This window comes from Geotrypetes seraphini, chromosome 4 (genome assembly GCF_902459505.1).
Source record: "Geotrypetes seraphini chromosome 4, aGeoSer1.1, whole genome shotgun sequence".
Lineage (NCBI taxonomy): Eukaryota > Metazoa > Chordata > Amphibia > Gymnophiona > Dermophiidae > Geotrypetes > Geotrypetes seraphini.
Window position 1 is genome coordinate 176,896,132 of NC_047087.1, and position 15,819 is coordinate 176,911,950.

General features: G+C 46.3%; 1 protein-coding gene across 13 annotated transcripts in view; it reads left to right on the forward strand.

Annotated features, from left to right (window-relative positions):
- Positions 1–15,819, forward strand: part of CNOT1 (CCR4-NOT transcription complex subunit 1) — a 1,050,915-nt gene that overhangs the window by 705,467 nt on the left and 329,629 nt on the right. For all 13 annotated transcript variants that reach the window (XM_033940598.1, XM_033940586.1, XM_033940591.1 and 10 more), the window contains one exon: positions 14,054–14,184. In XM_033940598.1, the coding sequence (XP_033796489.1) occupies positions 14,054–14,184 (131 nt within the window). The remainder of the gene's footprint in view (positions 1–14,053; positions 14,185–15,819) is intronic.

The window sequence follows — 15,819 nt, forward strand, 5'->3', positions numbered from 1 at the left end:
TTGGGACATGATCCAAATGCTCACTCCCATGTCGGTTCCTCTGGTACCGGTCCAGCCTAAGTATCGCTCCGTGCCAACTGAAGGTACCAATGCTGCTTCATCAGTACGGCCTCGACGACATCAATTATCGTAATCGAGCCATGCTTCTCGACATCGATCTTCGAAGCATCGATCTGCTACACCAAAACATCACTCCTCAAGGCATTGCTCCTCACTGAGACATTCTTCCTCACCTTCACCAAGACCTTAGTCTTCACCTGCACCGAAGCATCGGTCTTCACCTTCTCCAAAGCATTGACCATCGAAGCATCGGTCTTCACCTTCTCCAAAGCATTGACCATCGAAGCATCAGTCTTCTTCTCCAAAGCGTCAGCAAAAGCACCATTGTGCATCGGGACTCGTCTAGTCTTTCCAGGCATTCATCTCCATGATCTCCATCCTCGAAATCTGGGAAACATGCTTCCAAATCCAAGCATCTCTCTCGTGCATGTTCAGTCAAGTGTAAACAATCTGCATTACCTATTCCTTCAACTCTGTACCGTTCCATGAGGTGGTACTCTTCTTCCATGCTTGAAGATTCAGATCTTCATTTTCATGGGGCTTCACCTTCTTCCACAGAGGCTTATGGTTCTCAAGCAGAATGTTCTCCTCGTTCCACGTCTCATTGAGAACCATCACCATCGGAATCTGTCTCATTTACCTGTTTCATTAGACAGATGGGTAAGGACCTTAACATAAAGATGGAAGCAGACTCCAAATATTCCAAGGAGTACATGGAGGAGTTAGAAATCAAACATCCTCCTAAAGAATTGCTGAAGCTTTCTTTGAATGGCATCCTGAAGCACACCTTTCGCAATAATTTGGAAACCCCTTCTCAGTACCAGCAGTCCCTGGGAAGCTGGACTCTTGCTATAAGGTTATCCCTTGTTTGATTTTCGAGAAACCTCAGTTATCTCATCAGTGTCTGGTAAAAGAGTCTACCCTGAAGAAGTCAGCCCCTCTAAAGTATACGCTACGGTACCTCCAGGGTGTGAAGGTAGATTAATGGACAAGTTTGGGAGGAGATTATATCAAAACTCTGTTGGCCAATAGTTTTAAATTATAACTTGTACTTCACCTCCTATTTGAAATTCTGGATTAAGACCATGCCAACCTATGTCAAATACTTGCCTTCTCATTGACAACCAGATTTCAATCATATATACCATTCTCTCACACAGCTCTGGCAGCATATGATGCATTTGAGCTGTCGTCCATAGTTTGAGCACTCTCAATTGCCATGAGGAGACTGGCGTGATTGAGAATTGCAGACATGGACCCTAACCTCCAAGACCGATTAGCCAATATCCCTTACCTGAGGGTTGAACTTTTGGGGGATTAAATTGAAATCGCAACGGAAAAGCTTTCTAAGCATGAAAATTTTTTTCCCTTGTTGCTCAGGCCTAAATCTTCAGTCTCTAAAGTATACAAACCATCTTCCTCGTACCAGAGGCGTTATCCCCCAAAGTCTACTCCTTTCTCTAGACCGCCATAGAAAAAGCAACGTCCTCATAAGGCTCAGACACCTGCTGCGTCCAAGACAACTCAGCCTTTTTGACCATCTTATGCAGAGCATAACTTCAGTCACCATATCTCGTCTCCCCCCTCTTCCCATCAGAGGTCACCTAATCCATTTCTATCACAGCTGGAAATTAATCACCTCCGATCTCTGGGTTCTCACCATCATACAAGAAGGTTATTCTCTTCATTTCCTTCACTTCCCCCAGATCACCCGCCAAGAGAGTTTCCTTCCAACCCTCTGCAGGCCTCCCATTTCCCGGAAGTCAAAGCTCTGCTTGTTCTCAGTGCCATCAAGAATGTTCCTTTTGAACAGCAGAACACAGGATTTTACTCCTGGTATTTCCTTGTCCCAAAAGGCGGGAGATTTCTGAAAGATATTGGATCTGAGCTCTCAAATTTCTTGTCAAAAAATTTTGGATGCTGTCTCTGGTGTCCTTATATCCCTTTCTGGATCACAATGATTGGTTATGCTCTCTGGATCTCAAAGAAGCTTACACTCGCATTCCCATTCATCCAGCCTCTCGCAAGTTCCTCAGATTTCTGGTGAGAAATCAACATTACCAATACAAGGTGCTACCTTTCAGCCTGGCATCATCTCCCAGAGTTTTCACCAAGTGCCTGGTAGTAGTAGCAGCAGTTTTCCGAAGTCATATACTCCAGGTTTTTCCATATTTGGCCGATTGGCTCATCAAAGACCCTACGTCTCAGGGGGGTTACTGTAGCAACACAACAGATTGTTTTGTTCTGCAAAATCTGGGATTTGTGCAAAATCTGGGATTTGAAATCAATTTTCCCTAATCTCAACTGCAGCCCTTTCAAACTCTGCAATTTATTGTAGATCTTTTAGACACTGCAAATCGGAGCATTCCTTCCCCAGCAATGTCAAGATGCTCTTCTACAACTTTGCCAACAAGTATCCACTCTTTCTTCATTCTCAGCGAGACACATGATGGTTCTCCTAGGTCACATGGCCTCTACAGTTCACATGACTCCTTTTGCCAGACTTCACCTAAGGATTCCTCAGTGGACCCTGGCTTCTCAATGGTCGCAGGCTCTCAACCCACTCTCCCAGCACATTACAGTGACATCTTCTCTACAACAATCTCTTCAGTGGTGGATGCTCTCTTCCAATCTTTGCAGAAATTTGCTATTTCAAATGCCCCTTATCAGAAGGTTCTCACGATAGATTCATCAACCTACGCTTGGGGGGCTCAGCTAGATGGTCTCCTTACTCAAGGGCATTGGTCCGCCACAGACTGTCGAAATCACATCAATCTGTTGGAACTCAGAGCAATCTTCAATGCTCTCAAGGCTTTTCAGCATTTTCTTCAAGATCACACGGTTCTCATTCATACAGACAACCAAGTAGCCATGTACTACGTCAACAAGCAGGGAGGAACAGAATCCCTTCTCCTTTGCAAGGAAGCTCAGAAGATTTGGAATTAGGCAATTCCTCACATTTTTCTGTCTATATTCAATTTGTCTGCCAGTGAGTTTTTCTCTCCTTAATTCGCATTCTGCAACCTCACAAATGGACGCTCAATTCACCGACTCTCCATTGTATTTTTTTTCTCAGTGGGGGACTCCTCACATAGATCTGCCGTCTATTTCTATGTTTCTATATCCCCTCGCAGTCTCCTCTTAAGGGAGAACAATCCCAGTCTCTTCAGTCGTTCCTCGTATTCTAAGTTCTCCATACCTTTTATTAGCTTCGTTGCTCGTCTCTGCACTCTCTCCAGCAGTTTTATATCCTTCTTTAGGTTGAGAAACCAATGTTGGACAAAGCATTATAACTTTCTCAGATCTACTCATGATTCCCTTTATCATGCCCAACATTCTATTTGCTTTCTTTGCCGCCGCCGCCGCACATTGTGCCGACAGCTTCAGGGTCCTAACTATCAGTACACCCAGGTCAGGGGTGTCCAATGTCGGTCCTCGAGGGCCGCAAACCAGTCAGGTTTTCAGGATTTCCCCAATGAATATGCATGAGATCTATGTGCATGCACTGCTTTCAATGCATATTCATTGGGGAAATCCTGAAAACCCGACTGGATTGCAGCCCTCGAGGACAGACATTGGACACCCCTGACCCAGGTCCTTTTCCTGTTCGCTCTTACCCAGAGTTGCACCTGACATTCTATACTCGTGTTACTTGTTCTTTCTGCCCAAATGCATTACTTTGCACTTTTCCACGTTAAACTTCATCTGCCTTTTCTCCGCCCATTTCTCTAACTGACATAAGTCACTCTGGAGTTCTGCGCTATCCTTCTGCAATTTGATTGCCCGGCATAGCTTTTTGTCATCTGCAAACTTGATGATCTCACAGGATGTTCCTTCTTCTAGGTCATTGATGAAAATATTAAATAAGATGGGCCCAAGTACCGAGCCCTGGGGCACACCGCTAGTCACTTTCTCCCAGTCTGAGAACTTCCCATTTATGCCCATTCTCTGCTTTCTGTTCTCCAGCCAGTTATCTATCCATCTTAGTATATCTTCCTCTATTCCATGGCTTTCTAGTTTCCTGAGAAGTCTTTCATGTGGAACCTTGTCGAATGCTTTCTGGAAGTCCAAGTATATTATGTCCACCGGTTCTCCACTATCAATTTGTTTGTTCACGGTCTCAAAAAATTGAAGTAAATTCGTCAAACATGACTTCCCTTTCTTGAAGCCATGTTGACTGGCTCTCATCAGTTCGTGCATATCCAAGTATCGGACTAGATGCTATCTTTAATCAGTGCTTCAAATATCTTTCCAGGGACAGATGTAAGACTCGCAGGTCTGTAGTTGCTCGGTTCTCCTCTTGATCCTTTTTTTAAAATTGGTGTGACGTTTGCTATCTTCCAGTCGTCCAGTATCTGTCCAGTTCTAATTGACAGGTTGGCAAGTTTTTGCAATAGTTCTCCGATTTCAACGTTCAGTTCTTTCAATCCAGTCCAGGGGATTTGTCACTTTTAAGTTTGTCGATCTGGTAGTATATCTGGTCCAAATCCACTTCTACTGTGGTGAGGCTGTCCTCTATTACTCCTTTGAACACTTTCACTGCTTCTGGTATTGTTGTGGTGTCCTCCTTCGTAAAGACAGACGCAAAAAAGGAATTTAGTCTGTCTGCAATTTGTTAGCCTTTCTTGATGTACCCTTTTCTTCCCTGGTCATCCAGCGGTCCCACCACCTCTTTTGCAGGGTTTTTCCCTTTTACGTATCTAAAGAAGGACTTGAAATTTTTGGCCCTTTGCGCTATTTTCTCCTCATAGTCCCTTTTGGCATCCCTCACTGCCTTGTGATATTTCTTCTAATCATCTTTGTGTTTGTTCCAAGCTTCGGTTGTTTTCGTGTGTTTCCATTTTTTTTAAAAGAGTCCTTCTTTTCTTTTATGGCTTCCTTCACCCCTCTAATAAGCCATGCCGGTTCTCCTTTGCCTTTAGTTTTCCTTTCTTCGGAAATCCGCAGAATATAGAGATTTTGTGCTTCCGTGATAGTATTTTTCAGTAGGGGACCATGCCTGATCTACCATTTTAACTTTGTCCATCTTTTTCTTGAACCGTTGTTTCACTTTGGCTCTCATGCTATCTTATCTTCCCTTTTTAAAGTTTAAGGTCGTGGCTAAGGTTTTGGTACGTTTCCCTTTCCCGATGTCAAGTTTAAAGTTGATCATGTTGTGATCACTCGTTCCCAGCAGGACCGTGACTTGTACTTCTTTTGTCGGTCCCATAATGCTGACAAAAGAAGTACAAAAGAAATCTGTAAATTTAGGTGTTTGTTTTGCAGCTATAGGAATTTTTGAAGGTGCAACAAATCCATGTGTATCTGGTTCAGCACTAAATATACTATTATTAACTATCTTTCCAGGTGAAATCGAACATGCAGATTTGTGTCAGGAGTCAGTAGTACAGAAAAGGCTTAAACATTTAAGCCAGGGAAGGGAAAAGAGAACTCTAAAGGAAGTGGTGTTTTTCCATGCTTATCTAAACACCAAGGCTCCAATTCTGCAAAGTGCGTCCCGATGGTAGGCAGCTGTAGGCGTCCTACAGCTGTCTATAATCAGCCAATCGGGAGGCACGTTATCTAAAAAAAATGCTCCCCAGCAGATCGCCTATATTGAAGGTGCCTCCGGGAGCCTAGGGAGGGCCGCAAGCCTAACTAGGCGGCCCTACGCATCTCCCTAGTAGAGTGGGAGACGCTTACAATGTAGGCCAGCAAAATGCTGGCCTAAATGGTAAGTATACGTGGCCGCTATACTTAATCGTGGCAAGGGATCTCCATGCCGCGATTAGTATAGCGGCTATGGATGCCTCTCTCCCTCCACCCCCTTCGATCGAGGCAGGAGGGTGCCCAACGCCTCCTGCCCACAGAACCCACGATCGCCAGCAGAAAGGTACTCGACCCTTCCTGCCGGTAGACCCCGCCCCCCGAAGATCGCCAGCACTTTCGAGATTTCAATAGATAGAACCTGGAATAAGTACAGAAATTTAGGGAGTACCATCATCCGAACAACCTCCATTCTACTCATCCAAAACATATATAATTTATCCCAGCGTGCAAAGTCTGTGGTTAAGGAAGCGATCAACAGGATATAATTGAAACGAAACAAAGCAGACCAGTCATCCCCCAATTGAATCCCCAGATAACGTATGGGGCCCTTCACCCACCAAAACGGCACTGCAGACTGAATTGCTGGAATATCCAAACTAGGGATGGAGATATTCAGTATCTCAGTTTTATTCAGGTTAGCCTTAAACCCGGATAACCCCCCATACTCCTCCATGATATTCTGAAGGGCCAAAAGTGACCGCCCCGAACCCTCTACAATAGCCAACACATCATAACGGCAGCTGTAAAAAAGGCGATCAGTAACAAGAAAGCATCGTTCAAAAAATGGAAACAGGACCAAACGCAGGCCAACCAAAAGGAACACAAGGAAAGCCAGAAGGAGTGCCACCGAGTGGTTAGGAGAGCAAAGAGGGAATATGAAGAGAGACTAGCGGGAGAGGCAAAAAATTTCAAATCATTCTTCAGGTACGTAAAGGGAAAGCAACCAGCGAGGGAGGAAGTGGGGCCCTTGGATGATGGGGATAGAAAGGGAGTAGTGAGGGAGGAAAAAGAAATAGCTGACAAGTTAAATGACTTCTTTACGTCGGTCTTCACGAGGGAGGACACATCCAACATTCCGGAACCAGAGGAAATAGAAAATGGAGATCAAGATAACAGGCTGGTCCAATTAGAGGTGAGCCAGGAGGATGTCAAGCTAAAGAGCGACAAGTCACCAGGTCCGGACGGCATTCACCCAAGGGTGCTCAAGGAATTAAGGAATGAAATAGCAGAGACACTTCAGCAAATATGCAACCTATCCCTAAAAACTGGAGAGATCCCGGAGGACTGGAAAATAGCTAATGTCACGCCCATCTTCAAGAAGGGTTCGAGGGGCGACCCGGGAAACTATAGGCCGGTAAGCCTCACATCGGTCCCGGGAAAGATGATGGAGGCACTGATTAAGGACAGCATCTGTGACCATATCGAAAAAAATGGACAGCTAAGGTCGAGCCAGCATGGGTTCTGCAAGGGTAGGTCGTGCCTCACAAACTTGTTGTACTTCTTTGAGGGGGTAAATAACCAGGTGGACAAAGGTGAACCCATAGACATAATTTACCTAGACTTCCAGAAAGCCTTCGATAAGGTACCACATGAGCGGTTGCTCAGGAAGCTATGGAATCATGGGGTGCGCGGGGAGGTCCACCGATGGATCAAAAACTGGCTGGCAGACAGGAAGCAGAGGGTTGGTGTAAAGGGCCATTACTCGGACTGGCAAGGGGTCACGAGTGGGGTTCCTCAAGGATCGGTGTTGGGACCGCTCCTGTTTAACATATTCATTGACGACCTGGAGGCGGGAACAAAATGCGAAGTCATCAAATTCGCAGATGACACCAAACTATTCAGCAAGGTTGAAACCACGGTTGACTGCGAGAATCTCCAAAGGGATCTTACGACATTGGAAGAATGGGCGAAAAAGTGGCAAATGAGCTTCAATGTAGGGAAATGCAAGGTCATGCATATAGGGAGAAGGAACCCGATGTTCACTTACAAAATGGGGGGATCAATGCTAGGGGTCAGTAATCTGGAAAGAGACTTGGGAGTGATGGTAGACACGACATTGAAGGCGTCGGCACAATGCGCCACAGCCTCGAGGAAAGCAAACCAAATGTTAGGTATCATTAAGAAGGGTATCTCGACCAGAACGAAGGAAGTCATCCTGCCACTGTACCGGGCTATGGTGCGCCCGCATCTGGAATACTGTGTACAGTACTGGTCACCGTACCTCAAAAAGGACATGGCAATGCTTGAGGGAGTCCAGAGAAGAGCAACTAAACTGATTAAGGGTATGGAAAACCTTACATACACTGACAGACTGAAGAAGCTGGGGCTGTTCTCCCTGGAAAAGCGGAGACTCAGAGGAGATATGATAGAGACCTTCAAGATCCTGAGGGGCATCGAAAAGGTTGACAAAGACAGATTTTTCAATTTGAAAGAAACCACAAGAACAAGGGGTCACTCGATGAAATTGAAGGGGGACAGGTTTAAAACAAACGCAAGGAAGTACTTTTTCACACAGAGGGTGGTGGACACATGGAACACCCTTCCGGAGGCCGTGATAAGAAATAGCACAGTACAGGGTTTCAAGGATGACCTGGATAGGTTCCTGGAAGACAAAGGGATTGAGGGGTACAGATAAGAGCAGTGGAAGGTTTAGAGATAAGTGTAGAGGTAGGCAATAAAATTAGTCAGGGACCGCTGACCAGGCAATATGCCTGATGGGCCGCCGCGTGAGCGGACCGCTAGGCTGGATGGACCTCTGGTCTGCCCCGGCGGAGGCGACTACTTATGTACTTATGTACTTATGTAACAGAGAAAGTTTGTGTTCCACCCCATCAACCCGAAGGCCCTGAATCTGGTGCGACTGCCATATCCTTTGTGCGAGGGGCCAAATCACCAAGGCGAATAGCAAAAGAGAGAGCGACACCCCTGCCTCGTCCCCCTAAAGAGCTCAAATGGTGCGGAATACGACCCATTGATTTTGATGCATGCCATTGGACTATGATACAAGGTAAAAATCCAGGAGATGAAGTGACTGCCCAACACCATCTGGCGCAGTACCACCTCCAGTCAAACGCCTCCTCCACATCCACCGCTACCGCCACCCACGACAACCGTTTCACCTGCCACACCAAGTTCAACACCCTCCTTATACCATCTGCCGCCTGTCTCCCAGAAATAAGCCCAACTTGATCAGGATGGATGAGCTGTGGTATATAAACAGACAACCGATCAGCCAAGATGCGAGCCAAGATCTTCGTATCAATGCCCAAAAGGGAGATGGGTCTATAACTGCTACATAACGTAGCATCCTTCCCCGGCTTTGGCAAAACTATTATCCCCGCAAGGCGCATATAAAAAGGGAATTGCTTGCCATGTTTGAAGGAATTGAAAAGCCTAGTCAGCAAAGGTGCCACCAGGGAAGAAAACTTCTTATAGAATAAGCCTGTGAACCCATCTAAACCCAGGGATTTTCCCGGTTTCAGCTGGTGGAAAACCTGCTGCACCTCCTCTACAGTAACATCCTCATCCAGGCCTTGGGCTTCAGGGTCAGAGATGGAGGGCAACCCCAAGTGCAATAAGTATTCATCAATATCACCAGCCGACCCCTGCCTCTCTGAAGTATACAAAGCTTGATAGAATTCATGAAATCTCGTCTGAATAGCAGCTTCATCCAGTAAAATGGAACCATCCTTAGCTTTAATAGACATAACATTAGCCTGGATCTGCTGCTTTAACCCTATGGGCCAGCAATTTCCCCGCCCGATTCCCAGATTCAAAATACTTTAGCCGAAGTCTGTCCAGCTGAAATTTGATAGCTTCATCCTCCAATTTCTCCAAGACCATCCTAGTTTCTTGAATCTGCAGTCACACCTGCCCCCCACCCCCTTGTCCCTTCTTATGTTGCTCCAGTAATTTAAGCAAGGTAGCTTGCAGTTGTTGTTCCTCCTGCTGCCTCATCTTCTTTTTATAAGACGGCAGGGAGATAAGCTCACCTCGTAACACTACCTTCAAGCTTTCCCATATGGTCACCAGGGAAAACTGATTGATATTGTTATGCTCTAGGAACTCATAGATTCCCACTCAATCTTCCTAACGATCTGGGGATCCCCCAAAAGATTATCAATCAACTTCCAATAAGGATCACCCACCCTCGGGGACCCCCAGCTCACATCCATCCAAATGGGAGCATGGTCAGACCATACGATATTGTCAATTTTAGTATCCACCAACTTCCCTCCCCATCCCTTGTCTACATACAACATGTCTATACGGGTATCTACTTCATTCACTGGCTAGTAAAAGGTGTAGTGCCTGTCCATCCAATGCTGGAGTCTCCACCCATCCACCACTTGGAGTCCATCCATGAATCTGTGCAAACATTTCCGATCATTTTTAAGTCTATCCCCACCCTTTCCCGTAGAATCCCAACTGAGATTAAGGACCAAATTGAATTTCCCCTATCAACAAACTTCCCACTTTGACCTCCAAAATCTTGGCCAAAAGCGCATCAAAAAACTGCCCCTGTTTGGTATTAGGCGTATACAGATTGACTAATGTCACCTGTTCCCCGTTCATCTCCCGAGTCCAAATAAGCCACACACACCCCCCTCATCCTTCTTTTTCCCCTCAGGTTTCACTTTCAAATGCCGGGAAAACAAAATTCCCACCCCTGCTTTCTTCTTTTCCAATTTATTAGAAACCTAAGATCTAAGGGGATAGTCCCGAAACTGCACCAACTTTTCCCCATCCTTTCCAAAATGTGTTTCTTGTACATAACAAAGATCAAACTGCAACCATTTCACCTCCTTTAACAGCAACTGTCTTTTGCAAGGCATATTAAGACCCTTAACATTGAGACTTCCCACCCTCAGTTTATTAGCTCCCCCATCAACAGACAGTTCACACACCGCCCATCCCTTCAACCACCCACCCCCCAGCCATCTCTCCCCCTCACCCCCCACCCAACAATTCTAACAGTCCCCCCACAGACTCCCAAACCCCCCTCCCCACCACACCTACAGTCCCACACTCCCACCATCCTTCAAGGCTTCAAGTGACTCCACCCCCTCAAGACAACCCTCATAAACCCCCCCCATTCCCCAACATCCATACAAACCACAAAAACACTCCCCCCACAGCCACAAGCCCACCATGCAAACTATCACACACACACACCCCTCATGTCTCAGAAAATTCCAGATCAAGTCCGGATCCCCATCCAAAGAGAAGCAAAAACAGTGTCCAGGCTAAGCATCCTCAGTTGCCACCGGTATCCATTCTGGCCGATCCCGCCGCCTCTTCCATCCGACCAGCACTGGATTTTGCTCGCCTCCAGGTATTATGCTCCTGCCACCGAAACCGATCCAGCGGGGGGGCCGCGTGCCTCCCAGGATCAGCACTCCTTCCTGCTTTAAGAATGCACTCAACTCCTGCACTGTGGACTAGTGCTGCCCAATTCAGGAAAAAAATTTTGATTCGATTCAGCCTATTGAATTAGCTTTTCAGTTAGATTCGATTTTCCTGCCCAATTGGGTGTTGTTTTCAAACATCCTGGTGGGTTTATTTTATAACTTCTTCACTCCCTTTGCCTTCTCCTAACCACTCTGGCGCTGAGGTGTAAACAAAATAAAGAAACAAAAAGGATTTTTCCTCTCTCTGTTAAATCCTAGCTCACGTTTGCGGTTTAACACCAGCTCTGGCAGGATATATGTTTCAAATCTGACATATTGTAATCACAAAACAGAAAATAAAATTATTTTTTCTACCTTTTGTTGTCTAGTCATTATTCAAATCTTGTTGGTCCAAGGCTCTGGTTGTCTTCTGATCAGGGTCTCCTCCTTTCTCCGTGCTAACCATCCGTCTTCCATCTCTGTCCTTCCATTTCTGTTTCCTTTCCATCCCCCGGAGATCTGGCATCTTTCATTTTTTTCATCTTCATCCCCGCAGCTACAGCAATGGACCCCATCAACCCCAGATCCACCATCTCTCCTTTTCTCAACTACCCTTTCATCCAGCATCTCTCCCTCCTTCCCCACCACCCCAGGGTCCACCATCTCTCCCTTTCTCTTCCTAACTACCCTCCTATCCAGTATCTGTATCTCCCACCCCCTCCACACCATCCCTTGTGTCCAACTTCTCTCCCTTTCAGTTCCTTCCCTCCCTAAATCCATTGTCCACCATCTCTCTCCCTCTCCTCTGTTTTTAGACCCATTATTTCCCCCCCAGTCCGGCATATGAACATCTCCCTGAACCCCCCCTTCCTCCCTCCATGCATGTACTTCTACACCAGAGTCCCCCCTGAAGGCCTGCACCCTTCCTGAAGGCCTGTCCCCCCTCCCCCGAAGGCCTGTCCCTCTCTTGTGCATGCCATTAATAGTAACCAGCAGTCCAAAAGGGAACAGCCATCGGTACCGAATACTTTTATTTTTCAACACCTCCAGAAGGGGACGGAACTCCCTTCTCTTTTGTAGCGTAATGGCCGAGAGATCCTGAAAGATTTCAGCTTTAAGGGAATTCCACTGAATGACCCCCAAGTCTCTGGCTGTAAGCACCAAGTGCTCCTTATCCTGAAAATGGTGGATGCATGCATAAATATCACAGGGATAATCAGTCTTTTTCATCCCCAAAATCAGATGGGCACGGTCCACCTGCACAGCCCTTGGTCGCATCAACCATATACTAATACAAATCCTGCACCACTTTCACAGCGTCACCAAACTCCGCCGAGTCAGGGACCCCTCGAATTCTCACATTCCTCCTAGATCTGTTTTCTAGGTCCTCGACCCTAGAGTAGCAGTCTAGAATATCCTTCTGAGTTTCCCCCATAGAGTCAGCCAGTACTTGAACCACTTCCTCCTGCTCCTTAAGCCTCTGCTCGGTATCTTCCACTCTCCCCAACAGGTGTGCAAAGTCCTGCCGGATCTCTTTCACTAATCTTTCCCTTGACTGCTGCAACTTCATGTTTAATATCCGCAGCCCACTGCTGTAGATCCGCTTTGGTCACCACTGCGGCCTGCTCCTCCCTCCGCAGTCGGGGAGATGTGCCCCACTCAAATTCCTCCTCAGGCACTCACCTGATTTGTGCGCTGACAATGCGGAGGTCCCGCGCACATGGCATAGACCGCCCTTTTCGCCAACACGTTCTGATTGCCTGCTCTCATCGGGCTTCTTCTTGGTCAGCATGCTGGGACCGCGTCTCTTTCCGCATTGCTCTGGCTTTGTCTCCGCTCTGCAAATGCGCTATATCTTAGGGGAACAGGGGGCTAGCTACATCCAAGAATCAGAGCATTAACTCTAACCCTCCATCGCGGTTGGCGACATCACCGGAAGCCACCCTTGAAATATTTTCAAAGGTTTCCAGCTTGGAATTCAATATCAAATTATCTTTAATGGCCGAAGCCTGTGCTGACTGGCAAACCTTTATCTGATTTCCCATTTTACCTACTAAATTTTTCAAAGCCAATTAATCTGGTATTCTGTTAAACAAGTTTAACTGAAGTTTTTTCAGTAAACTTGCTGAAACTTTGTAAATTTTCATGTAATTTCTTATCCATTTTATTAATTGCTTTCATTATATCTTTCAAAGATATCTCCCTAGTTTCATTTAAGGGATCTTCAAATGAGGAATTCAAAACAGCAATTGGGGAGAGGATTAGAGAAAATTCAGACTCTATGGCCTGAGAAGACTTCTTCACCTTCATGAACTCTCAGAAAACTACTAGGAATATTCACATAATTTAAATTAGAAAGTCCACTTTCATCATTCAAGGGTTGGGGGAAGGGGTTGGCCCCCCTGATGGAGAAGATTCCAGGAGGTTAAGAGCATTTACCAGTGGTAACACACCTACCGGAGTCAGATGTTTGTCCATTGGGCCCAATTTGTCCTTTATCCCTTCCTTTTGTTTTCCCCATCAAGACAGAAAAAAGCATAGTTCCATGCTCAATGCTCTGAAGGTTCATGCCCCTTTGAGGCGGGCAGCTGATGTAGCTTGGAATAAGGTCCCTCCACTTCAGGCAGGGACACCCAGGAGATTGCATGCTGCTTAGTGTTCTCACTCCCACTCGCCTTCATTGGATAATTAACTGGAAACAAACTACCTGGTGTTAACCATGTCTTAAAACCTTATTTGTAACTTCTATTTTTAAGTTGTAGGTGCTAGCTTTCTCTACAGTCTTAATCTCGGGCTCCTGCAGGTTTTAACAGTTTTAATCAATGCACTATTTTTGTGGTTAAATGCATATTATGTATTTCCAGAATTTTAGTCTGTGTATCTATTCCCTTTTATTGCATATGACCTTGGTTGATCCTTGAGATCACTGTCTTAAATGTAAAACTTGTGTGAAATATTCCTAATAGTTCTCAAGGCCTGAAAATGTTCTTTTGTGCTCATTGTTTCATGTCTAGCTGCAGTGACGACTCCAGCCACCAGTACCACGTGCACAGTTACTGTTCCACCACAGCCCCAGTACAGCTACCATGATATCAACGTTTATTCCCTTGCAGGATTGGCACCACATATCACACTGAATCCAACAGTAAGTATAAAATAGCATAAAAACTTAAGGCTCATGTCTAAAACATGCTGGTTAAGGGCATATCCTCTCATCCCTTGGCTGTACTTCAAACAAGAAATGCTATTATGACCCTGTTGGAAATTTTTGCACTCTTCTGAAGGGTAGTAGAGCAAATGGGTGGATGAGGACATACCAGTTCAATTATGAAGCCTTGTGACATTAGGTGAATCACTGATCTGTTGCCTTGAGTAACCACTTAGGTTATAAGCTCATTTAGGCAGATACTTATAAGAATACTAATACTTGAAGCAGTCTTGAGCATCATTGGGAAAGGTTACTGTATATACTCGAATACCCCCCCCCCCCCCAATTTTCCCCCCAAAAGGAGAAAAAATGGTTGACTCGAATATAAGATGGGGGCTTAATATTCAAGTGCCCTGCCTTGCCAGGATCCGCACCCAGTGTCCCCTTCCTCACTCCCTCCCCTATCAGGCTCTGCATTCAGCCCCCCTTCCTGCCAGATTCTGCACCCAACCCCCTTCCCTCCCTGCCCTGCAAGACTGAACCCAGCCCCCCTCACTCACTGCCAGGCTCTGCACCCTGTCCACCTCCCTGCCAGGCTCTGCACCTTATTCCACCTTCCTACCCTGTCCCCCCCCCCTCTAGTGGTACGCCTGGACAGTAGGGATCCCTCCCGTCCCGGCCGATTTTAACAATTTTTTTACCCCCCCCTCCCCCGCATACCTTTTTTCATCTTTTTTAATCCCTGTTGGTCCAGCAGTGTATCAGACAGGAGCGAGCTTTCCACACTCCTGCCCCAAGCCGAGCCCTTCCTTCCTTTGATGGCTGCCTCAGATCTCGCGGCCAGCGGCACACCCAGAATGAGCAAGCTTTCGAGCTCCCTCCCGGCTCTGCCCCGCTCTCTGAATGGCTGCCACCAGTTCTTGCAGGACTTGCAAGAACTGGCGGAAGCTATTCAGGGAGCAGTGCAGGGCCAGGCTCAAAGCTCGCTCCTGCCAGGTGTGCCACTGGCCATGAGATCTGAGTCAGCCATCCAGAGAGGGGAGGGCTCGGTGCGGTGCAGAAAGCTCACTCCTGCCCAATACACTGCTGGATCATAAGGGATTCAAAAAGGCAAAAAAAGTACACGGAGGGAGGGGGGGTAAATAAATTGTTAGAATTGGACGGGAGAGATCCCTCCTGCCAAGCCTACCAGGTCATACAACAGGCCGGCAGAGACCTGCAACAAGTCCGAGAGGGGGTCGGGTGTTGTCTGAATATAGGATCAGACCCCATTTTTGGTCCCAAAATCTCATTCTATATTCAAGTATATACAGTATGTTATGTTAGGTTTTCTATTCCGCCTTTACTTATTCAGTTCAAGGTTGGATTACATTACAAGATGTTGGATCAGTTACCCAGTAAGTTATAATAGACGATTCTTGTGTAATTCCACTTTATTCCTGGACTAGTGAGGTAATTCCATGTACCTGCCACTCCTCTCACTCTGTCCTCTCTGGATCCAGTATTTCAGGCTGTCCCGAGAAAGCAGATTGGGTACAGGCTACAGCCCACAAATTACTGGATATTGTGGCTATAGAGCTCTGGGAGATACTTGATATACTTCATCATTCCAGAGAAAGTCTCCAAAGATTG